Genomic DNA, 24,745 nt, shown 5'->3' with positions numbered 1-24,745 from the left:
CACAAAGAGAACATCTATATGGTAATCTTTACATGAAAAAGATGATTTACACAAAATGTTCCACTAAATGAAAAAGATCACGTACAAACAGGTCCATTATACAAATGTTCTCATTCAACAGATTCTACCACATCTAGAGGGAAAGCAGTTTAATTCCAAACTGTACCAGGAATCATTAGAACATTAAAAGCAACATCACTAACACAATCGGTTTAGTATAAAAGGACTCATCAATATTTGCGATTAATAGCCTAAGGTTTAACGAAGTTGTTTATATGAATAATCTGCCAAAAATAGATAACTTTATACAAAACCTTTCTTTGTAACAGGATTTTATTCCCACTTATTTGTTACTGTCAAAAAACAAAACACACACAATTCTTTCCCAAAATATTTAAAATCTAACACTGTTGCTGTACTTGAAATGTATAAAACATACTAGATTAGTTTCAGAAATTCTTAATTTTCTTCTCCTTGAGCATATCTGATTCTTTGGAAAGGAATAAACTCAGTCACTCAAAGCTTTCTAAGCTTCCTATTTAGAGTGGCAGAAAATATTTAAAGTAATCAATTTTCATCAGAAGACTAAAAAACCCCAAACTGATCTATAAAGGTTCTAAGTTATTCCTGGTAGTAATACTGTAATACTGTACTTGCAAGAAGAATGAACTTAAGCTAAGCTATAAGGTCTTACTTTCTAAATTTTTTAGAATATAACTTTCAGTAAGACAGCTGTTTTGATCACATAGGAATGAAAAATACACCACACTTGTGAGCCCTCAAAAAAGGACACCACCATACTGCAGTGCTACCGAACACAGCAACACCAACCAACAACAACCATGACAACATACACGACTCAAGAACTAAACTGGGTCAGTGAAAACCAAACCAATAAAGAATACAACATACACAAATTCAAGTCTGTTTTCTGAGACATTATTTAGTTTTATACACAGAAGTATAATAATTTACTCTGGACTCTAACATTATTAAATAAGTCCTTTTGCCATGGGCACATTTTCTGCCCATTATACACAATAATTGCTTCAATAAATTTGATTTTCTTTTTAATTCACTACGCAAATGACCTCAAAGAATGAGGATTTATTTCCTAAAAGCACCTGAAGCCTCTACGGCAAAAGAACCAACAACGTGACAATTCACCACCAAGATACTGTTCCTGGCCATTTAGTCACTAGCCCTCTTTCAAGCCCTGTTTCGTTTCCCATTTGCTTGGTGGCATCTCTAAGGTAAAGTGCAACTGAACGTAACAGCCAGGCTACAGAAGGAGGTTTCTTCTCCATCCAGGCGGCCTGGGTGGGGCGGGCAGGCAACTGCTGGTAGCTGTGCCCTCGTTCAGGGAAACCATGGGGATACGAATGACACCAACAGACAAGCCAACCTTCCCATCGCCATTGACACGCCGGTGATGGACACGGTAGTGGCACCGGTGACGTGGGAAGAAGATGCTTACGTGTGAGATGGAGAAACAAACTCAATTCCACTTGCTGTCATTAATCCCTCCGGGTTCATGAGCCCCACGCATATAAAGACTGTGCAAACACCATTTTCTTTCCCTCAGCCCCAACTAAAGAGGCAGAGAGAAACACGTCGGCTTGTATGAAAACAGGGATGTGGGGTTGGGGAAGCCATTAGTTGAGAAGCTAAGTTCTGCTCCTCCAGTACACTCTTCTCTTTGCAAAAAGTGCCTATAAGGTGGACTTGACGGGGGTGTGACCTGTGCGATCACACGGCACCCCACACGTGGTTCAGTGCTCTCTCTGCTGCTGCAGTTCAAATGCTTCATGTTTAAACATGAGGTGCTATTGTTTTTATTTTGCACTGGAGCCTGAAAATTAAGTAGCCAGTTCCGGGTCCTGAGTAAGCGCTCCCCTAAAGGAGAAAGACGGCCCTCAGTTCCACCTCTTAATCTCTTGGCCCATAAAAACAGTAGCTATTAGGAGAAAAGTGGCTAAATCCCACTCTCTCCAGCCCACTCACAATGGAAGGACCTGGGCATTCCCTTGTGGTCCAGTGAGTTAAGCATCCAACACTGCCGATGCAGTGGCTCAGGCTGCTGCAGTGGCGTGGGTTTGATCCCTGGCCAGGGGACCTGCCACAGGCCTCACGCACAGCCATTAAAAAATAAAAAAATTCATGGAAGGACTTCTCGACTCCCAGCACGGATCCTTGGCTCCTAACTACACTGCTGTAACCAAACTAGTCATCACGCCCCAGGCAGCTGAGGGAGTGCACTGTTAGGAGAGCAAGAGTCCCTTCCGACCAGAATTAAACACACAGACACACACACAATTAGCAACCTCAGAAGCACATTTTCACCACCGTTTTCCCATGGCATTTTCACTCTAAAATTGGATTTTTTTTAGCACTCTACGTTACCTTCATCAGTTTTTAGAGTTTCCATTCTCAGTAACTAAAAACAATAACTAACCCAGAATCACAGAGCAAACGTGGCAAAGTTAATTAGCTACCACATGATTTAATATTTTATTTGAGAGAGGATGAGATACAAAATGTTTGAAAAGTAGGTTTCCTTGGCTTTAAGTGAGAGGTTTACGGCTTAACAATATTAGTTCAGAGGAGATGGGCCCGGGGCTCGCGTCTCCCCTACAAAGCAGGAGGCTGTGTTAAGAATAACAACAGCCTGTGAACTGGGATCAGAGAAAGAGCAAAAGCAAAGGAAGGCAGCTTTTTATTCTGAATTTAGGTCTACTTGGAATAAGAAAAAGTACACACACTACATGTGTAGAAACCTCTGCTATTTCAAAGCAGAGGGGATGAATAGTAAAAGAATATTTTGAGCAAGGTATTTTTAATGTGAAGGGAAAAGCTAAACATAAAAATGAAACTTTATCGCACATTTTTATAAACAGAGAAAGTGGAGGCAGGCTAGTTTTGCTAGGTTGCCAAAAGCTAAAAGCTAACAATACCTCAGCTACAAGGTGTTTGCTATTCAGTTAAGAGTTAATAGGACAGCAAATGTATTGCCTCTCTATGGTGACAGATAAGAAAAAAACACTTAAAATTTCTCCTTAAGCAAGGTTAGCACTGCATGTTCATTTACCAAGGACAACAGGCACTTAATAATACCCACTTTTCTAAGACCGAGACATATCTAAAATTAGAATAAACATTAAAACATCTAACAAATCTGCTTTCAATCACTTTTGTTGAGAAGTCCCTGAATAGTCATACTCTATGACCTCTAAACGTGTCAGTATTTCCAAATTCTCATTTCATATTTAGTTGAAGTAACAAAATCATAGTTCCTATACAAAATTAGTTAAGGAAGTAAGGAAATGATGTTACTTAAAATTCGTTAAATTAACTTGAGTATAATCACGGTCGATTTAAATTAGACAGGGGGAGTTCCCGTCGTGGCACAGTGGAAACGAATCCGACTAGGAACCATGAGGTTGCGGGTTCGATCTCTGGCCTTGTTCAGTGGGCTAAGGATCCCGCGTTGCCGTGAGCTGTGGTGTGGGTCACAGACGCGGCGCGGATCTGGCGCTGCTGTGGCTCTGGCGCTGGCCGGCAGCTACAGCTCTGATTAGACCCCTAGCCTGGGAACCTCCATATGCCACAGGGGCGGCCCTAAAAAGACAAAAAGACAATAAATAAATAAATAAATAAGACAGCACGCACAATAATTATAATAGCAAATAAAATGTCACAGATCTACACTCTCAAAAGATCTGATTTGGCTTTTTATCATTTTGAAGTGCTTTATACGTTCTAGCCAAAATCGGAACTATAATCAAACATGGCATTGACTAGGTAATTTCTGGTTTAGGTACTTCCAGGTAAGGCCACAATTAAAAACATATTTCCAACATGGACAGCAAGATTTAACCTTGTTCCTCAAACTCCAGACACAACAAAGAAATAATAAATCCTATGTTTCTACTTCTTACTTAAGTGAGGGACCGCCAGTTTCCAACAAGCCATCCTCCTGCACTCACCTCCAAGAGAGAAAATATACTATTTCTATAATGTCGCTTGAGGCAGATTATGTACAGTTTAAGTCTGGCCAGGAATACACCTTGCTATTGCAAAATCTATTAAATCTTAATCCAGATTATAAACAGGAGTCAATAAATTCCTCTTAGAACAGACATCACAGCAAACATAACACCACAACTGGGGATATAAAGATTTAGACAAGTTAAAAAAATCCAAACATAAAAATCCAAGTTAAGTCAATTGCTAAAAAAAAAATCAAGGAGTTCCCATCGTGGCTCAGTGGTTAACGAATCTGACTAGGAACCATGAGGTTGCGGGTTCGATCCGTGGCCTTGCTCAGTGGGTTCAGGATCCGGTGTTGCCGTGAGCTGTGGTGTAGGTTACAGACGCGGCTCAGATCCCGAGTTGCTGTGGCTGTGGCATAGGCCGGCGGCTACAGCTCCAATTGAACCCCTAGCCTGGGAACGTTCCATATGCCGAGGGAGCGGCCCAAGAAACGGCAAAAAGAAAAAAAAAAAAAGAAAAAAAATCAAAACAAGCAAACTTCAGAAAATTGGTAACAGAACCAATAGGAATGCTAGGGGTAGTAATTGCTAGGCTAAGTATGAATGAGCTAGGCTAAGCTAGGCTAAGTAGGTAGGAATGCTAGTCTAAGTAGTTAAGACTTCTATGAAAAATAAGATATTGGTCGAATATCAACCAAACAGAATTCCTAAATTTTATAACCAGTGATCATTATAAAATGTAAACATGTTATGCAATAATAGTACAGAACTCTTCTTTTTTTTTTTTTTTTTTTTTGTCTTTTTGCCTTTTTTAGGGCCGCTCCTGCGGCACATGGCGGTTCCCAGGCTAGGGGTTGAATCGGAGCTGTAGCCACCGGCCTACGCCAGAGCCACAGCAACTCGGGATTCGAGCCGCGTCTGCAACCTACACCCCAGCTCACGGCAATGCCGGATCCTGAACCCACTGAGCAAGGCCACGGATCGAACCCGAAACCTCATGGTTCCTAGTCGGATTCGTTAACCACTGCGCCACGACGGGAACTCCAGAACTCTTTTCCTTTTTAGGGTGCACCTTCGGCATATGGAAGTTCCCTGGCTAGGGGTCAGATCAGAGCTACAGCTGCCGGCCTTACGCCGCAGCCACAGCAACGCCGGATCCCAGTGACATCCAAGACCTGTGCTGCAGTTGGCAGCAATGCTGGATCTTTAACCCACTGAGTGAGGCCGTGGATCAAACCCGAATCCTCAGAGACACTATGCTGGGTTCTTAACCCGCTGAGCCACAGTGGGAGCTCCAAGAGTCCAAAACTCTTACATTCCAGTCTGCTAAAAACACACAGATTCTGTAAGTATGACTGTTTGTTAACAGCAGACAGATGGATGATGTGTTGCTAAATAAACGACAGCCAAAGAATGAATGAAGCCCACTCTTCTCTTACCAGACCACTTGGTGGCAGGTGTGTTAACTGGACCGGTATAACCATCCTCCCAACATCAAGGTTTGAAACCTTGCGCCACCATCTCTTTCCTTTTACTCTGCTCCCTCCAATGAACCTGCCAAGTTCCGCTCACTTTGCTCCCATGATATAATCTACACGCCTGCGACTCCGCCTCTACATCCCTCCTGCCACTGAAGCAGGACATCGACGTCTAAAACGACCTCACCTCCAACTGCTCTACCTCCCCATCAAATCCCTTAACTTTTATTTAACAGGCAGCTTTAAACGCGCCACGCAAATCCTTTTTTTTTTTTTTTTTTTTGTCTTTTTTTGCTATTTCTTGGGCCGCTCCTGCGGCATATGGAGGTTCCCAGGCTAGGGGTTGAATCGGAGCTGTAGCCGCCAGCCCAGGCCAGAGCCACAGCAACGAGGGATCCAAGCCGCGTCTGCCACCTACACCACAGCTCACGGCAACGCCGGATCGTTAACCCACTGAGCAAGGGCAGGGACCGAACCCGCCACCTCATGGTTCCTAGTCGGATTCGTTAACCACTGCGCCACGACGGGAACTCCGCAAATCCTTTTTTAAAACATTTTTACTGGCTCCTCTCTACAGAACTGATGCCGACATCGTGGGCTAGCATTCTAGCACTTTATGTCCTCTACCCGTCCAACCGCGCCCCTTCTCCTCCTAGTATTTCCAAGAAACTTCTCACATCCCCCCAGACCGCTCCTTCCTACCGGTACACTCCTTCCCCACCTGACCCCCACGTCCATTTCAAATAACTATCCCGCCAGGTCCAAATCAGATGCTACGCCCCAAAGCCTTGCTGGGTCCTGGTCTAAGTGAAAGCACCTACCTCTGCCTTGCAGCTTCCACTGCCATTTCATGCACTCTTACAACTCGGCACTTAAATCTGCTGTTTTACATTTATGCACAGATGCGCTTCTCCTACACTGTAAGATCCAACTGCTCTCTGAAGTACTTAGCACAATACATAAACCACCTAGAATCTGGAAAGGTTGCTGAATTAGTGAATGAATCAGCCAATCATGTTTTAGCGTCATGGGCAAACAGCCCAAATTTTGCTGGCATCATAAAACAATTTGCATCCGTAAGGGTGACTCTAAATACTCAAGCAATTAAATTATATCCAGTCTACTGTGTCACAAGGCAGAAGGAAGAATAACATTCCAGAAACACTACCATCAAAATGGTTAGGATGAAATCGGCTTTGACACTAGTCTTCCATGACCTAGAAAATTTACTCCGCTTGAACAATTCACTGGCTTGCTAATCCTGAATAAACTATAGGTAACTGTGCTGGTAAGTACATACAGACATACATTCTTAACAAAGAACACTACCGCATCAATTAAAAAAAAAAAAAGAACAGAACCACAGAGATAACTACAGAAACCCATCCCTCAGTGTATCCGAAACGCTGGGATAACATTCTCCCAACGACACGGTTTAAAACCTCGAGCCAGCTCCTTCTTTCCCCCTATTCTGCTACCTCCAATTATTTTTTTAAAATAAAATTTGACCATGTTACTTACTTTAAAAATTCTTCGGTGACTTCTTAAATTCTTTGGCAAGCCCTCAAGGCATCGGCCTGACCTTTCCAGCATCATCATCTTCCCAAACACCTAAGACTGATTCTCCCAACACCTCTGGACTCCCGACTCCATCCCTTTACCCCACCTTCTGCTGTTCTCTCTACTTGGAATGTCCTCCCTCACCGCTTCTTCCTGAAACTGCTCCACTGTCAAGGTCAGGGTCTAGCTGAAACCTTTCGGAGCTTTCTCTCACAGCACATTTGTACCTGTCCCGCCAGACTCCCGCCGTTAAGTGTATACAGCGCGAGGGCAAGGTCTCTACAGCCTCAGAGCGGGCACAGTCCCGGCCCAACTACTGATAACTAAACTAGTTGAATGAATGGAAATTCTCTGTGACTACTCTTTTTATTTTTCTCTCCCATTTTAAACATGACAAGAAACACAGCAGCATGAACTTTCTTTTTTCTTCCTTCTTTTTAAGGCTCTACTTAAGAATGAAACGAATAGTCAAGGCAGCAGGAAAAAAAGAAGCCCAATTTAATTCCTAGCTCCCCTAGAACGGAGGCCTGGACTAAACAAACACCTTGGTCTCCTACACTACCTATGGTCAAGTTGCATACTACCTTGCACAGTTCTCCAATTTTGACAGTTTTGTACGGGTCGTCAATAACGCCTTCCTAAGGTCTTTGATACAGGGTCACGTCTCATACTTCCTATGTCTCCCTCGACGACCGAGTCTGGAGAATTATCCAGGTATTTGGTTTAATTAGAAGCTGGTCTGCTCCTTTAGACCTTAATCAAAATAAGATCAAAACCCTCTTGTACTTTTTCAGGCTAAATAAATCACTATAAAAGGGTGTAGTTTCTTGAAGAGGCGGTATCATGATAATATTTAAAAAGACACCACAGAAGACACTCGTGAGAGGACAGGTGATTTATTCCACCCTGAAAGGCTTTCGCGGTATCATCGTTTTTCTTTCCTTCACAGAGGAGAGTATTCCTACAGCACGTTCTACAGCAAGAGAATCCCTTTTCTGGTGGCTGTACACCCACTCAGCACCTGGCGTGTGCTGTGTGTTCATCAGCACTTGTTGCTGCAGGGCCCTATGGCCAGTTACATCATCAAAGCTGAAAACAGGCAAAGAACCTACAAGGTAACACGCAATCCACTACTGGGCCACTTAAAAGTGGACGGTGTGGAAAACAAAACGACTTCACTAAAAAACAAGGTAGATTATACTGCACGAGAGGTGTCGACGGAAAGAATCCAGCACCAATTTTTTAAGTCTTTTTTTCCTCATTGGAAAGTCCTTCTTTAATTATAAGGGTGAGTCTGTCATTGCAGAATAGCAACAGTTGTGCTTTCCTTCCAAAATGTTATCATGGGTGTGTTCTGAATATAACGAAATGAAGCCCCTCATATGTTTGCATGTGTAAAATATTTTCACACATTAAGTAACTAGAAATTTCCAAATTACTTTAAATACCAAGGAAGGGCATTTGATTAAAATCGAGACCCGCAGACAAGCCTGAGAACCCAGTACGTAAAGCAAGGGCACCTGCTGCCACAGTGTTATGGTTTCTAAACTATCCCTTTGGTTGATTCCGGGCATGAACAGTTTTTAAGAGTCCCTTCAACCTGTGGAGAGTGCCTTCTCAGTGGGCAGTACCTCATGTTACTCGGTCAGGACCAGTGTTGATTTTCAATGAGAAAGAATACAACAGAAAATATTAGACGCATCACACTCAATTCAGGTGAGTGAATGAGTGAACAAGTGAGTGTGTATAGTATGAATGTGAGTTTGAATATGGGGTCAGGATGTAAAACGGGCTTCTACTAAAACTGCCGGATCCCTTTTTTATTTTTCCATCTTTTCGAAGATAACGGACTGCTCCATCACCACAGAAAAGCGCTGTGCAAATACGAGCTTCCATCGCTCTGATGTTACTTCCACAACATTCTCTCTACTTGAACTTCAATCATTCCCCTTCTTTACCTGTGAATTCACTGTTACTCTGACCTCAAAATAGTTTTTTTTGTTCCTGATTGCAGATTGAGCTGATGGAATGCACTTTGCCTTGAGCAATCTTATTTTAAAAATTTTAACATTTGGGGTGGCCCTGTAATTTACTGCACAACCCAAGACACGTACCCAGGCACTAACACATGGTCGCTCTATATTTAAAAACACAAAATAAAAGCCAGTAGTTAAAAAGCTCCCAACATTTCATGTAAATTATATGCAATTTCTGATTTTTAATGTATGCAATTTCTGATTTTTAATGGAGATTAAGGCTGTTCTTATTAGACTCTATAAAGAATCAACTGGGGCAGGGGACGGGGGGTGGGGGTGGGTGGGGGGCATGAACATGCAAAACAACCTAGAGAACAAAACCTGGAAGAGAAGTCTGCCAATACTGCAGTCTTGATTAACTGGAAAAAGTTCTTCAGTAAGAGGTATGCCTTGGATTTACAACGTAGGATAGAAAGTAAACCCTTTGGAACTAATCTCTTCAGATAAAAAGCCATTAAAAATTGCAGTTAAACAGCTTCATATATGATTATGCACAAATGAAGGCACACGGAAATTATTAAACAATTTATTTAAATTTACATCTGTGACATGGATTCTTTTTCGACAATTTAACTCGATTCCAAGAATGGCTACCTTTTCCATGTCTTTAATTCCAAAGCTTCCCTACTTTCTTCATAATCTCCTTTTACTTAAATGAGAATTTATATTTGCGACCATACAAATTAGTTGGGTGTTGCACAGTTCTGGTATTTTAAGCATCTTCTAACTCTTTAGAAAAAAAAAAAAAAAAGACGCCTTGGAGCTCCAGCTTTCCAGCTGGGTTTTTTCCACGTCACTCTTGTTTGGCATCCCACTTAGCTTTCCCCCACAGGAAGGGTCCATGGGTGACAGCGTTCACAGGGTGTGTACAGCGTGCACAGAGAAACATTTTAATCTATGGACAAATAAGTGCATGTTTCTAGCTTTTGTGAAAGTTTCGAAAAGGTCAATAACCCCCCAGAAGACTGAGAGCCATCACATCAGAAGTATCTGAGGCATTAGTAAATAAATATTTGGGAAGCAGGGAGCATCCTTTCATTCTGTCCAGGCTCCCCGGATTACTTCTCTCCTTCAAAAACCCCCGTTTCCCGAAAAGAAGGCAGGAGCTGGTAGCTTCTAAGGAGCCGTGGGAGTTTATTCTATCACAGGTAAGCAAGCAGGTCTTTAGCATTTGATTTAGGGCTTTCTAAGCTCTTTCCTCCAGAGGGGGCCACATAATTAAAAATTCACATGAATCAAGTCTGTTTGAACGGAGGAGCACAAATGTTAGACATTCTTATGGAGGCTTTAGTTCTACTCATTTTTTCTTTATATTGTTTCAGTTTTATGATATACTTGAGTTAAGGCAAGTTTTTAAAAAATGATTTTGCATTTTCTTCATCAAAACAGCATCTACACATTGCTGAAAAATAATGCCTTTTACTCATGTGAATTGAGGCATCCCTTACAATAACTCAGCGGAAGCCTCCAGGACCACAGGGTGGGACCATGGCTTTGCACCAGTGAAACTGACATGGGGAAGGGAATGGGTGTGTGCAGTTTGCAAATAGAGAATTACCCACCTGGAAAACAAATCATTAATAAAGCTGATTAAAAGAAACATTTCTTACTGGTGTGAGTAAGCAGCAAAGACATCTTCCAGCTCTACTGGTCAAAAAGATTTTTAAAATCAGGAAAAGTTTCAGAATTTCCAAGGGAACATGTGACTTTTATGTTTCTTAAAGGCGGGCAGGGGCTGCGCACGATGCCACCCTGGCCTTTCGTCAGCCTTCTGGTTCCCTTCTCTTGGCCTGAAGACCGCCTAACACACACCTTTTATTTTCTAACATTTCCGACATTTTGTTAGTATTTAATATTTTAAACATAGTAGCCCTTTTTTTGGATGCCCATAAAAATGTATCCCCATTTATCCTATACTACTTTTTTCTCAAATAATGAAACTTTTTTTACGTGATAAAGTGTTCATTAGAAAGCACCCTTGGTCAATGGAGTGTTACTATCAGCTATTTATAAGCAACTAATTCTATATTTTGAAGGCTTTTCAGATGGTAAAAGCATTTTTTAATGCACTTCAAAATCAGAGCGAGCCCCGCCTCGGGGTACGTAATGTGCCTGAAGAGTCAGAGTGGAACATTTTCTACAGTCCTCTGAAATCTACTCCAGGCCTAACCGGTTCTCGGGTGCCTGCTTTTTCCAATTAGACTCTTCGCCAGAACGCTCATCAGCTCGAGACCAACTTCACCTAACGATTTTCAACTGCTTTCATTCTGTATGTGGTGGATAACAGTGACTAAAAATAAAGGTCTAGGGAGTTCCCGTTGTGGCTCAGCGGAAACGAACCCGACGAGTACCCATGAGGTTGTGGGTTCGATCCCTGGCCTCGATCAGTGGGTTAAGGATCTGGCATTGCCCTGAGCTGTGGTGCAGGTTGCAGATGCGACTCGGATCCCGTGCTGCTGTGGCTCTGGTGGAGGCCTGAAGCTGTAGCTCCGATTAGACCCCTGGCCCGGGAACTTCCATGTGCTGAGGGTGCGGCCCTGAAAAGCAAAACACACAAACGAACAGACAAACAGAAAAGGTCTTGGGGTAGGACGGCCTTGATCTGAATGTCGAGTTTGCCATTATTAACTGAGTCAGTGTGGGCGACTTGCTTTAGCTCTCTAAGCCGCCAGCGTCCTGTGGACGGGAGAGAGCCACCGCGCCACCGCGCCAGGGGTGGCTGTGATGAAAAGGCACCGCGTGCAGGCTGCCCAGCTCGGCGCAGGGACCCTGTGCTCAGCGCACGGAGAGGCTGCGCTAACCGCAGGGACGCTCTCCTGCTTCGACCGTCTCTCCGTTTCACTGCCTCGCACCCCCCACGTCTGCAGCAGCCCCCGCGAGACTGATGAGGTAGGAGTAACACCCCAGAGCCTGAACCGGCCCGGTGGGAGGGCCGAGGTCATCGCAGTGGACCGCCCTCCTTTTTTTTTTTTTTGTCTTTTTGCTATTTCTTGGGCCGCTCCCGCGGCATATGGAGGTTCCCAGGCCAGGGGTCGAATCGGAGCTGTAGCCACAGGCCTACGCCAGAGCCACAGCAACGCGGGATCCGAGCCGCGTCTGCAACCTACACCACAGCTCACGGCAATGCCAGATCCTTAACCCACTGAGCAAGGGCAGGGACTGAACCCGCAACCTCAAGGTTCCTAGTCGGATTCGTTAACCACTGCGCCGCGACGGGAACTCCCGCCCTCCTTTTAATACACACGGTCAGGAGGCATCTCCGGTCATCTACATATTAGGTCAAAGGACAAAGCAAAGAAGCAGAAGAAGGAAAGACGCCGGTGTGAATAAAAGTGTTTCTTTGGTGGCAAGAACATCCTGGATGTGAGCCATAGGAGGACATGAGGAAGAGCAAAACAGCTGGATAAACAACGACTGGAAGAAAGCAGAAGGCAGCGACCTGCAAGAGCGAGAGAGAAAGGAAGACTCGGGGGAGAACTTCAGGCAAAAGGAGATCTATTTGGAAAAGAGAGACGACTTCAAGATGCGAGAGCAATGGGATTTGCTAAAGCAGGGTAGCTTGAAAGGCTACAAACAAAAAGAGCCAGGCATTTCGTAGGGGTAAGAAGCGGTGTCACGTCTCAGTAAGCTAATGAAGTTTTCACAAGCTAGCGCGATGAAAAGGTATCTGCAAGGCTGGGCTAACCAGCCAACAATAACACAGAAATGTGCATGTAACCATTTATGGGCACAGCTGCATTTATTAATCCTACATATAGTTTAGGGGCATTAAAAGAAAAATCTATTCCGTCATCGACACGGGCCACTGTGAAGGCTCTGCCCCTTCAAAGAGCTGATCTAGAGACTGTTAGGAAGACTCATTTGTTTGCTTGGTTTACTAATCTAGCGACGTATTTGATCTTTCACAATGATTGCTTTTCTCAATAAAGCACATCCCTAAGCTACAACTACAATCTTTTTTTTTTTTTTTAATCTAAAGAGAGGCATCTTACTGGAATCTACTAACAAAAATTTAAAAACCAAAAATTGTCTATTTTAAAAATTAATAGGAATAATGGAGACTCGAAAGTTCCACATCTCTACCGGGTTACCTTTCCCCCCCAGTCAAGAGCCAAATGAAAAAAATAGCTTGCTTAAAATTACATCCAACAGTTTACGAGTTGCTGAAATTTAATGTGTATTCAGACTCAACTGCCGTGTACCAAAGAAAGCTATAAATACCATCTGAACTAGCACCAGCCTGGGTGAGAAAAAAAGTGTATCGTATCAAACAGACTTGCTGTGTTATCTGTTCAAACATACCTGTACCAGTCAAAAGTCCAGCACTCTTCTTTCGTGCATAAGCGCGTAAGTGGTTGGACAGGCTAACAGCGCTTGTAAACGTCGTATTGCAATGCACACATGTTCTAAGCTTCACAGGCATACCTAGCATTCAAAAGAAAACTATAATCCGGTTCTCACTTCAAAAAGTGAAATTTTCTTAGCTGAAAGCGTGAAGAAAAGTACCACAATAAAGATGGCTTTAAAAAACGTTCAATGAATTAGCTTAAGCTACAGCGGAGAAATTCAGTTAATTGTTAGTAGGTTGGAGTTAGTATTTGGAGCCACACCATGCTCTCTGGAAAGGTGCGAGAGGGTGACGTGAACCCCGGAGCCCCTCGGGATTTAACACCTATTGTCGCTTTCCTGCAGATTTCTGTGTTGCGCAGATCACTTCCTAAACCTAGAGTGCGATCCTGTGACTTGGAGAGCACAGTTCTGTTGAGAAGTTTCAAAGTGTACAACATTACCAATTAAAAAAAAAAAATCCGAAAGTCTAGTTGACAAAGTGGTAATTAAGGTGTTTTGCCCACAAAACCGTAAGCGGCTCAATACTAAATCAGGCTTTCTGAGGAAGGCTTGGAGAAAACACACCACTGCACAGCTGTGAGACACAACATTTTATTCAGGGCATCTTACGTTCACTACTCTGAAAGCGCAATCAATAATGAAAGTTAATGATTTCAAGTTTTTTGCTCAAATCTTCGTGCTAAATAAATGATCCACAAGCTAACATCTTAGTCATCACGGTAAAGAAAACACAGGGAGACAATAAGAAACTCCTACCTTCTCAGACAACCCTCGTGCCCGCGACACGTTTCAATTGCTTTCCACACCACTGTCGTGAGAGCCACACCTACGGTTTCCCTCTCCGAGGCTTCCTGCACCTCGGCCAACACTGCTAACACATCGCCCCTGCGTTTCATCCCTCTGAAAGACGGTGAAAAGTCAGCTTTGAAAGACTCTTCGTACAAAAGAAGGAGCCCTATTAGCCAGAAGCCCGTACAAGAGAAATGGTTTTTCAGACCACTGAAGCGCAGTCATCTCTCCTCAAATCGAGAGTGCATTCATTACCAATACCTGCAACATCCCAATGACTGCCCACAGAAAACAAGCCAACATTACAGGAATTTTACTCATTACGAATCCACTGACCGGTTACACATTCACCCCGGGGCTAAACTTACGAGATCCTCTTAACGGATCCTCAACATTCTCTAACCTCCAAAAGACATCTGTCCAGACACAGCGTTTTTCCAGCCTAAAGTATAAACCGGACTTAGCTACACCAAATAAAGTTTGGTGACTTTATCTGCCACAACATTTGCCAATACATACAAAATATCCTTTTGCAAAGGAAAAACAACCGGTGCACAACCACTAAGCGAAACCATCTGTTCTGTTCCATGAGAACATGACAGTAAAACCTAAGATCTCGAACAAATGTCTTTAGAACTCACAACAGTTCTCCAAAATCAACTACCCCATGGTATCGCGAGGGACTGGAGAGGGCGAAGTTTCTTCAGGGTAGTCACGACACACAACAGAAGCAATCCCTTCCGTTTCAAGAGTCTGTCTTCTTTTCCCTAAGCAGTGGGAAAACCGACCACTAAAATCTGGGTAACAGGATCACTCTGGAGCACTGGCGAGCATACGACAGCTTCTCCAGTAACACTACGCCTCCGAACAACATCAACCTCCCAGCCAAAGAACCAGGCCCCGGCCACAGCAAATTTTATTTTTACAGATCAGCTTTTTGTCTGTCTGTTTTCGCTCTTGTCCTCACCTTGCACTGTGACCAGGAGACGAGGCAGAGAACTCAGAGCTGATGCACATCAACTGATGATTTATACAAGACATAACAGTGTAACCAATCTCTCAGCAGCTTAAATAAAAAGATTCTGAGGAAGTATCTTCTACAAAGATTCCACTAAGGTCAACATCGTTGTGTTTCAATTACGTAAGAGAGTCATAAATGTCCTCTTACCTGAGTGCATAGTGAAGTCCATTTTCTGTGGCTGATACATCAATGGACTATCTTCGTTCAATGGAAGAACACACTTCTGAACAAATCTCTTTCTTGCAGTCTGACTATGGATCTTTTGAGGAGAAACAGAAGTATTCCTCTCTTCTCCCATCCTTTTATTTTTAAGCAGTTCTATCAGTGTAAGAGACTGATTCTTTTTTCCACTGGGCAGTTCTGGTTTTGTTTCATCATATTCATTTAAGAAACTCAACCCTTCTTCCTCTGATGCAGACACTGATAAAGCTTCCGTCTTTAGGCCATTACGGTATGCTTCAAGAGGTATAACATTTTGAGACAGAAAGTCATCATTTGACGCGAGTTTTTGAGCTACAAATGGTCTAGGAATAATACGACGACTGTTCAATGCCTTTAAGATTTTTTCGTATTTTTCCTCATTTTGCATCATCTCATTCAGAACACAGATTGGAGATTTGTGAGCATCCCATTTGGTCTTCCCAAGTCTTTTCAGGTGGCCTCTAACATGATTTGATAATCCAATTTTAGTATCAAACCAACCACCACAGAGCTGACAAGTGTGTTCAGAAGTGGTTTCAGACTTCTCTATAGCTAAAAAAAATTTTTTAAGAGTAGGTGTCAGAATTTTTAATAAATTGACCACCTGAAAACAAATTAACTCTGAGATGTGAAATTATATGTGATTCTAGTAAAGATCAAATTTGAGCAAAGCCTTCAAATCCTTTGATTTCCAATACCGATACATGAGCTCAAATGAGCCATACGAAAACTTACCTTTTCTAACTCGCTTAACGGGTGTTCCTGTGCCGGTTCTTTTGAAATGCTGCATTTTGTCACTGGTGGCTATCTGCTCTGGCGATACGACGTGCCGGGCCTCATAGCTCAGGCCCGCTCGGTGAAGATGCCCTCGGACATGATTTGACAGCCCAACGCCTGTTTCAAATGTTGCTGGGCAGTAAGGACATGACTTCTTCTCCAGCGACAAATCCGTCCAATGAAAAACAGAGCTATGCTTGGACAGTGAAGTTTCTGCATTTTCTAAATGCTGAGGATCATGGATCTCATGCAAAAAGTTATTCGCTCCAGCGTCTTCGTAATATTCGAAATAAAAGCCATCATTCTGATCATAACTAAGGGTCGCATTTTCTCCAGGCTCCTGACCTTCCACCTTGTTTTTAAACAGAGGGAATAAGCTGACGTGTTCCCGATTGATATCATGGTAGGTTTCATCTTCTATAGTCTGTGTAGTGTAGTCGCCGAGCTCAACATTATCCCAGGAACTTTCATCTTCGGTTTCATAGCTGTCTTTCTTCTCAGCAGAATTGAGTTTTTGCAAAACAACCACGGTCATTTTGTGCAAGAAATCTGGATAGCTATCCAAGTCTTCTCCTCCAACAGAACTTTCCTTCTTAGATTCCTTAGCTACTCTCTTTACAGCTACACGTCTGTGGTCTTTGAAGCCTTCTGGCCTTTTGGTGTCAGAGTTATGAGGGTCTGAAATAAAACTATTGCGAGAATTATTTGATGATGAAAACAGATGTAGAGAATTCAATGAACTAGAGTCTTCTTTTTTGAAATGCAGAGGATATGATTCACCTGATTTTTTGATCATCCTGTAGTTTTCATATTTATGTCTGTATAAATAGTTGCTATTTGCCTTGGCATTAGATTTTTCCTTTGCTGCCTGATGGAAATACTTAGGTTTTTGGTCGATGCTGTTTCTAATCCTAACAGTCTCACGAGGAGAACTGTTCGGACTGCATACATTTACACCTGACTGGGCAATGCTTTTCCGAGCTTTCTGCACTCTGTGGGGCCGCTTATGGAATTTTGAAAAATTACTCGCCTGGGAGGATGTTCCGAATGTTGGCTTTACATCTTGTTTTAAAGCAGAATTCTTTGGAAAGGTTGTTGACTGGTGTTTAGTTAATGGTTTAGGACTATCAATATCTATCGGCTCTTCCAGGATGTCACTTTTTCTCTTATCAAGTCCAAGCGGGCTGCCCAATGAGTCACTGCATGATGACGAATGCAAGTACTCCGTGTGTTTTTTTAAAATACTTCTGGCTGAAGTAGTGAAAGGACACATCTTACACACGTAGGCAGCTGATTTTTTGGAGGATCCTATGACGGAGTCTTTCATGAAAGTCTTTTTTTGCGTCTTCCTCTGGGCTGCATCGGAGCTGACGATGGGGCATTTTACCACGGCTCCATGGGCGATTCCGCGATGGCATTCCAATTCATTTTCCGTCACTGCCATGAAGTTGCACTCCTCACAGCAGTAGTACCTTTTGTCTTTTTCGTGGGTTTTAGCATGCTGCACAAACGTTTTAGGGCAATTGGTACCAAACACACACTGCGGGCATTGCAACCGGGCACTTCTGCCTTCGTCCTGAAGTTCTTTCAGTTCACGAATTTCCTCCATCAGCTTCTGTCTTCTCTCTTGGTGAATAATCATATGCTTTAGTAGTGAGTTACGATCTCGAAACGTCCGCCCACATTCTCTACAAGCATATGGTCTCGGGACATTAAGGTGGCGAAAGTGACTATTCCCATCTAAATGATACATCATATGCCTGTGGAGGTGCTTTTTCTCCCTAAAATTCACATTGCACTTGGTACAGGGGTAGAACGATGGCTCTTCGGTGCTGAAAGTAGCAGGTGACTCAGAATCACTTTCTTCACATTTCTTCTTTAAGGAATTTGAAAGGAAAGTGCTAGTATGAACGGGTGAACTGTCTTCTCCACACTTATCTGGGCTATACATTAGATGTTGAAAAGCCTCCACGGATTCCAAGTCTTCATCAGCTGATTCGGGTTTCACTTTTGAGAACGCGTATTTCTGGGAGTCTATTGCTTGAAGCTCTTCATTCTGCTCCATGAAGTCTACTTCCGGCAGCTTTGATTTACCGGGGACACAGTTGGAATCACTAAAGCAGTCCTCAGTGTAACGAGTTATCTTACTCACATCCATTTTCCGTTTTCTCTTCTTTTCTAGACCTGCCTTAGAGTGAACCGGAGCTGTATCCACTGTGTCTTCATTAGTTATAAGAAACTGAATGAACTCTTTCTGGGGATCCCAGTTGGCATCATTTTCTGACCTAAATTCATCGGTACCTGAGGAAATGCCTGTTAACGCACTGACACAGTCATCTTTTACCAGTCCGTCTTCTCTGTCCTCACCGACCTCTACGTGATGCATTAAAGTGCTCTCCGACTTGACACTACTTCCTACTGAATTCTGAATGTCACAACCAACTGAGGCAGAGGTAGGTAGTTTTTTAATGGAATGGGTTGGATTCTTAGCATGTGCTACATCTGATAACAAAAACAGAACTTGGTGTTGACTTGCTTTCTGTGGTGGAGACAGCGGAAGATCAGCTGCCACCTTCAGAGTTGAACACGATTCTGTCGCTGGCTGATCCACAGGCTGTCCAGTGGTTAAGGAAACACTGCCTTTATTCACATGAGCAGTCTTAGTTAAGGAGGCATGGGAAACGGGTCCATTCACGGCAGCTCCTTTAGGCAAGACACAGTTTTCACTCGCAACAGTAGGAGCACCAGCGTGTATAAATCGAGTAGACGGGCCCCCACCTGAGGCCTTTTCAGATTTGCCCTTGGAGAGCTCTTCAGGCAGAGGGCGCGCGCTGCTCTTCTGAAATGACGCCTGGCAGTCTCTCGGTGCATGAGCTCCACTCTCCCCGTCGGAGAGGACACCGTCGTCACCTAGGAGTTCGTCCTTAGCACCAGGAACACCGGTGTCTGTCTTCAAGTCATCCATATTGTTGGCAAGCCCATTTAACACATCTAGTCTAGAAAATGGAAAGAGAAATTTAGGTTTGTATGAAAGAAAAAAATGAGACTGTACGGAGAGCTGAAAGTTTCATTCTACTCTTTATATTAAGATCCCAATAATGTTTCGAGAATGAGGAAATACTTTGAAAACTGGAAGACTTTAAAAGGGCAGCAGAGGTAAGTTTTCCCTTGGGGCTAGACAACCACCACCCAGTACTGCAGAGATACAAAATGTCTACAGAAAAGCAACACAAACACACACAGAGAGACACATATGATATAAATGAATATGCTACAGACTGAAAAAACAAGCCCCTAATCTCCCATATATAGACTGCCAATAAAAAAGAGTTATCTCAAGTAGATTTACTACGGAAATGCCACACCAGAGAAGAAGGTAAACTGTTAAATATTACAGAAAAGTGACAGTTTGGTCGCTTACAAGTCCCTTCTCAGAGGAGGGACAAGTGCCAATCGGTAAAATGTACATGGGGCCACCGACACCAATGGCTAGGGTACGGGGCAGTATTTTCTTATTTACAGTAAGGCTGCTCTCTCATTTCACATCCTCTACAATTCTATTAACTTAAAAAATGTCTCATCCACTGGGTTTCATTCATTCCTTATGCATATCATCCTTCATTCTAAATTAGTCAAGGTAAAATTAAGGGAGTTTTATGTTTCCTTAAACTCTCATAACCTGAGTCCCCACATTCTAGGCATTCCCTGAGGGCATTATCCCATTTACAATCTGACAGTCCACTGCAATGACCTAACCATTCTGACTCTACTCTCAAACCCCGTAAATATGCTTTTAGTTTACTTCATATAAAATGTAGATAATAGCTCTCTAGGCCTTTCTGATTATATAGTTAATCCTTATGAGAAGAGAATATTTTATCTTTAAAAGCTTATTACAGTTGATCTACTCAATGTCTACAGAATATTTTAAAAGAAAAGGAGACACACATACCATGGCTATAATTATTGCCCCTACTGAGAGTTTGTTTCCTTGTACCCTATTCTTATTTTGCTTTTAGAAACGGCCACACCGTACAGGAACTGCCCATCTTCTTGGAGGAACACAAGCTCTCTGAGGGCAAGGCCGGTTCCTGGTCACCTTCGTCTCTCTAGAACCCAGCACAATGCTTGGCATACGTGCTCAGGCAGGATTTGTGCTGAATGAGTAAAAACATAATTGCAGTATCAAAACAAAAGTTCCTAAAACATAAGAAGAAAAACGGTTTTCGTCCTATGAAATTTGGATAGCCCATTCAAGAAACGCAAATACCACCATGGTTCTGATTGCTTGACTGAGCAGTTAGAGCAAGGCCTTCGAAATATTCAATAACCCTCAAGAACAATTTAAAAAACCTGCTGTTTGGCAGCCCAAGTATTTAGTTACTTGAAGTACTGGCACAGAACTGCACATGTATTATCCTTTACATAGTGTTCAGCACACTTTTATTCATTCCCCAAATATTTACTGAGCCCTTCCTATGGGCCAGGCATTGCTCTCGGAACAGAGACTCGGTAGTGAACCAGACAGACCAGGCTCGGCTCTCAGATGTATAAAGCCTTCCACTTTTCTTTTGTAGGATTTTTAATCTGTATAATGACAAATCCTATTTTAGAACAGCAGGAACTTACAATTGTTATTTAGAAATTCAGACACTTTCAATAAAGTTCACGATTTCTAATATTTTTATGGTCCCAATTACATGCTTTGTAGCATTAAATCTAAAGAAGAAAACAGTTGTTGCTAATTACTTTTGTCTTAAGTCACAACTTAGAGCACCACTTATAAATATGACCTTATTCTTTCTACAAAATGTGTTCTTTAAAACAGCAAAGACTACAAATAACCTTCTTTGGCATTTTTATTTATACCAACAATCATTTCTCTGCCCCTTCTAGGTTTTAGAATTCTGTCTTGAGATTGGCAAATTTCCACAGTAATAAAAATAGCCTTCAAATAAGATCATATTCAATGATATCACTCCAAAATGGTGCTAATGCAGCACTCAGCAGGGGTCTCTACATCACACACACACAAGTTAAAAACGGGCAGCACATCAACATGTGTTAGGAAGGAGTGTGCAAATGTCAATGAAAAGAAAAGCCAACCGTGATGCTACACGATTACCCATTCCTCATGTTTCTTCTTAATTTAGGCAGAAAGAGGGAAAGGCCCAAAGAGGAACCACCTCATAAGTCTGGAATAGACGGCAGGATTTTCTAAGAACCAGCCCGAAAGGCACCTACTTTTTATTCCTACTTATTATAATCACAGAGGTAGACAAATACACGCTCAGTCAATCTGAAAGCCTGTATTAGCTTTTCTCAACAGGAAGCAACGTTGCTAACGAAGTGGTAAATTCAGTGTTAATGAGTGGCTTCACTGTTACCACCTCAGAGGTAAAACCTTCCAGGCTCCATGTTCCACCCATCTGTTCTGGTGTGAGAGGTTCAGAGATGGAACAGACGCTTCCCATTGAAAGCAACTTCATCGGTAGCCCCTGAACAGCAGGGTGACAAGCGATGAGAAGATCAAGCCGGTCTGGAGGCGGCATCCTCATTACCACAACGGCTTGCTAACAGCCCTCCCCAAGCCCCGGCTGTGAAGGTATCAAAGCATTTTGCTCAAAAGCACAGAGAAAAGTAGGCTATAAACACAGATTTTTTTTTTAATACACAAAACACATGGAGTAAAAAGAAAAACAGAAGATCAAATTAAATACTGCTAAACTAGAAAATGAGGGTTCACAGTCAAAGCTGTCCTTTACACCTACACAGTGAACTAGGCCTCACTTGCCTCCAAAACTGATTCTCTCTACTCAAAAATGGAGGAGTTATTCTTGTTCAGAAAACTGTTCTTATTAGTTAGTACGTTAATATTAAAGACCTACCACATCAGTTAAAGGATATAACAAATTGAATCAGTAAGCTAGTATTTTAGCAACAATGCAAATTTTTACTATTTTAATTTTCAGATATGTTCACGCTCTATTTTTTCTTAATGGTATTCGGGATTCATAACTACTGCACTGAGATACAACATAGAACAATGGATCATCAAAATGTGTTGCACGGAATAATGGACCCAGAATTGTGACATCAAAAATTATTTCCCTACATTCACAGATGCTTATGGGGCATCCAGGGAAGAAGCCCTTGACTTAAAAGCTAATTTCACACTGTTTCAAATAGTTTTTCCAACCACCTTTATATAGGTAAATTTATATGAGAGACATAAATATCAGTTTATGTTAACGTAACAAAGTAGGGGACATATCTGAAGGTAGGCGTTATTAAGTTAAGAAAAGAGAAACTAATAAATTAAAATAAAATAATATTGTTTAGCCTCTCTAAATTTCAATGAAATTATTCTATCAATTAGGATCTTTTTATTAAATGTTTAAACACTATTACTATGTCCTCCTCCATGTAATCAAAACCATATAATCTTTCTTTTAACTGAATTTTAAAATGGTCTTTAAAAAAATCACACACTTTATAAAAAGCTGCAAATGGAATTTGAAATCTACATAAAACATATTTCAGTGTCTAGAAAATCATAATGAGTTCTGCAGCTATGACTGCCTGTAGTTATATACTGTGAGCATTAAAAAAAAAGTACAAAGGTCAGATCTGTCTTCAAGATGACAGATCATCACTTATATGCCTCAAGCTAGACTTATTGTCTCAGAAATCTCAAACATCAGTATTTTTGCAAACTATCAGCACTTGCTATAACACCCTCACTACACTACATCTTGAGGTTACTACAGAAGAAATGAGGTGATAATTGCATATTAACATAATTATTCTGTAATCCCTCTGAGCAAGCTTCCTAGGTCACTCAGTGATTCCGACGAGATACAACCTTCCTGTCATCAAATCTATGCTGTCCACTTTCTGTTCATGAATAATTCTTTTTTGATAGAAAATTAGCTTAATTTCATTCTCTTATGTACATTATTAATTGTATTTATTGCAAGTAGGTTAATATTTTGTGAGTACTTATTACATAATGCCAACCTTTGTCATGTAGTAAGATTTCACACAAAAATATAGTACAGTTTGCCCTCATTCTACATTAGTTCATTAATGACTATATTGCATAGCTATAAATAAATTATAATGTTGCCCACTAGCTGAGTTACAGTTAGAATCTGTCAGATTTTCACAAACCCCATGTTCATTTAAATTATCCCTGTGAACACATGACAGCTTCGGTTAGTCATACATGAGATTGGGTCAAGAAAGAAAACCATTCACAACTGTCATTCTAATTGCAAAACAAATCTTAATTAACTGAAATATTACATCGAAAATTACGTCAATAGTTAAGCCCATATATACTATACAGAATCATACATACCCACATCTCACCACCTCGTGTACAACGCGAGTGAAGACAGGGGACACTGTGTGTGCCCGAACCGTCCCGGTACTACCCTGAGATGGACAGCACAATCAGAGGAAAAGCAAAAACACACTGAACATTCACAAGGGTATCCAGCACACAACGCAATGAACAGAGAGCCTGTTCTGTTGAACATAACAATTAGCCAGCACAATTAACAATTTTCAAATGCTTGAAGGTTTGGCATATAGAAGGAAGAACGTATAATCAATATGTTTCAATCATAAAGACGTGGGTTTTGTCTCAAGAATAAGAAAAACTAGAAACAGGAACCATTCAGCATCGCGAAGGGGTGTCTTACACAAGAGTAAAACAAACGGCTTGGTAGGTTGCACTACCGGTCAGGAATATTGTAGAAGGAAACACAGCATTGGAGACTGGGTAACAGGAGCCCTTATGGTCCTTTCTCACGTGCACTATATGTGTGCAAAGCTGGGTTACTGCATTATTAACATTTAACACTATTTGAAATAATGAGCTAAAAACAAATTAAATTTATACTGTTGAACTTCAAAAATATTCTCTAAATTTAAAATTACCTGAAATAATCCTTTAGTTAACCTGTAGTATATTGACAAGTTGATTCTTGAACAATGAAATATGGCACTAAATGACTAAAGCATTGAGGTCACAGAGGTATATGCACCATGAAAACTCTACGTGCAGAGATCTTTTCTACTGGCAACACCAAAAATAAAAAACAGTGGGTACATCCTGCCAGCAGCATGTGGCACTGCCATGACAAACTAATGATCTGTATGTGATAGTACTACCTACCACCAAATTACACTGAACTTGCTGAAGAGCTTTACGCCTAACGCCGTGCATCATCCTCACCATTTAATAGAAAAATGTTACAAATAGTAAGGTACTAGATCATAAACACCTACTAACACACAACGATTCTTACTGCAAAGCACACTAAGCACTACAGCTGGACCCATCTGCTATGCGGGAACCTGAAGCAGGTGACAATGCAAGGAGGAGAAGAGGAGGCCCACAGAGGCGTAACTTTCACAACCTGGCAAAATTACGTAATAATGAGAAGCAACAGGAGTAGAAAAACAAGTGGGCTGGACATTAATTCATCCAAGGTTAATCTCCTAATGAAGAATTTTGCAATGAGAAAAGGC

The 24,745-nt window shown here is 41.9% G+C and overlaps 1 protein-coding gene across 50 annotated transcripts in view; it reads right to left on the bottom strand.

Moving 5' to 3' along the window:
* Positions 1-24,745, bottom strand: part of ZNF644 (zinc finger protein 644) — a 116,271-nt gene that overhangs the window by 5,576 nt on the left and 85,950 nt on the right. For 23 of the 50 annotated variants that reach the window (XM_085024085.1, XM_085024088.1, XM_085024081.1 and 20 more), the window contains 2 exons: positions 16,163-19,200; positions 15,374-15,979 (listed from right to left, as the gene is read on the bottom strand). In XM_085024085.1, the coding sequence (XP_084880211.1) occupies positions 15,374-15,979; positions 16,163-19,200 (3,644 nt within the window). Of the gene's footprint in view, positions 1-13,368; positions 13,492-15,373; positions 15,980-16,162; positions 19,201-23,567; positions 23,645-24,745 lie in introns of all 50 variants that reach the window. The other 27 variants (XM_085024068.1, XM_085024062.1, XM_085024069.1 and 24 more) reach the window with 3 other exon arrangements.

Source organism: Sus scrofa, chromosome 4 (assembly GCF_054392235.1).
Source record: "Sus scrofa isolate SSC_HxYL_T2T_F1_AM1 chromosome 4, Sscrofa_HxYL_maternal_Yorkshire_Landrace_v2.0, whole genome shotgun sequence".
Classification (NCBI taxonomy): domain Eukaryota; kingdom Metazoa; phylum Chordata; class Mammalia; order Artiodactyla; family Suidae; genus Sus; species Sus scrofa.
This window is presented reverse-complemented; position numbering and strand designations above follow the sequence as displayed.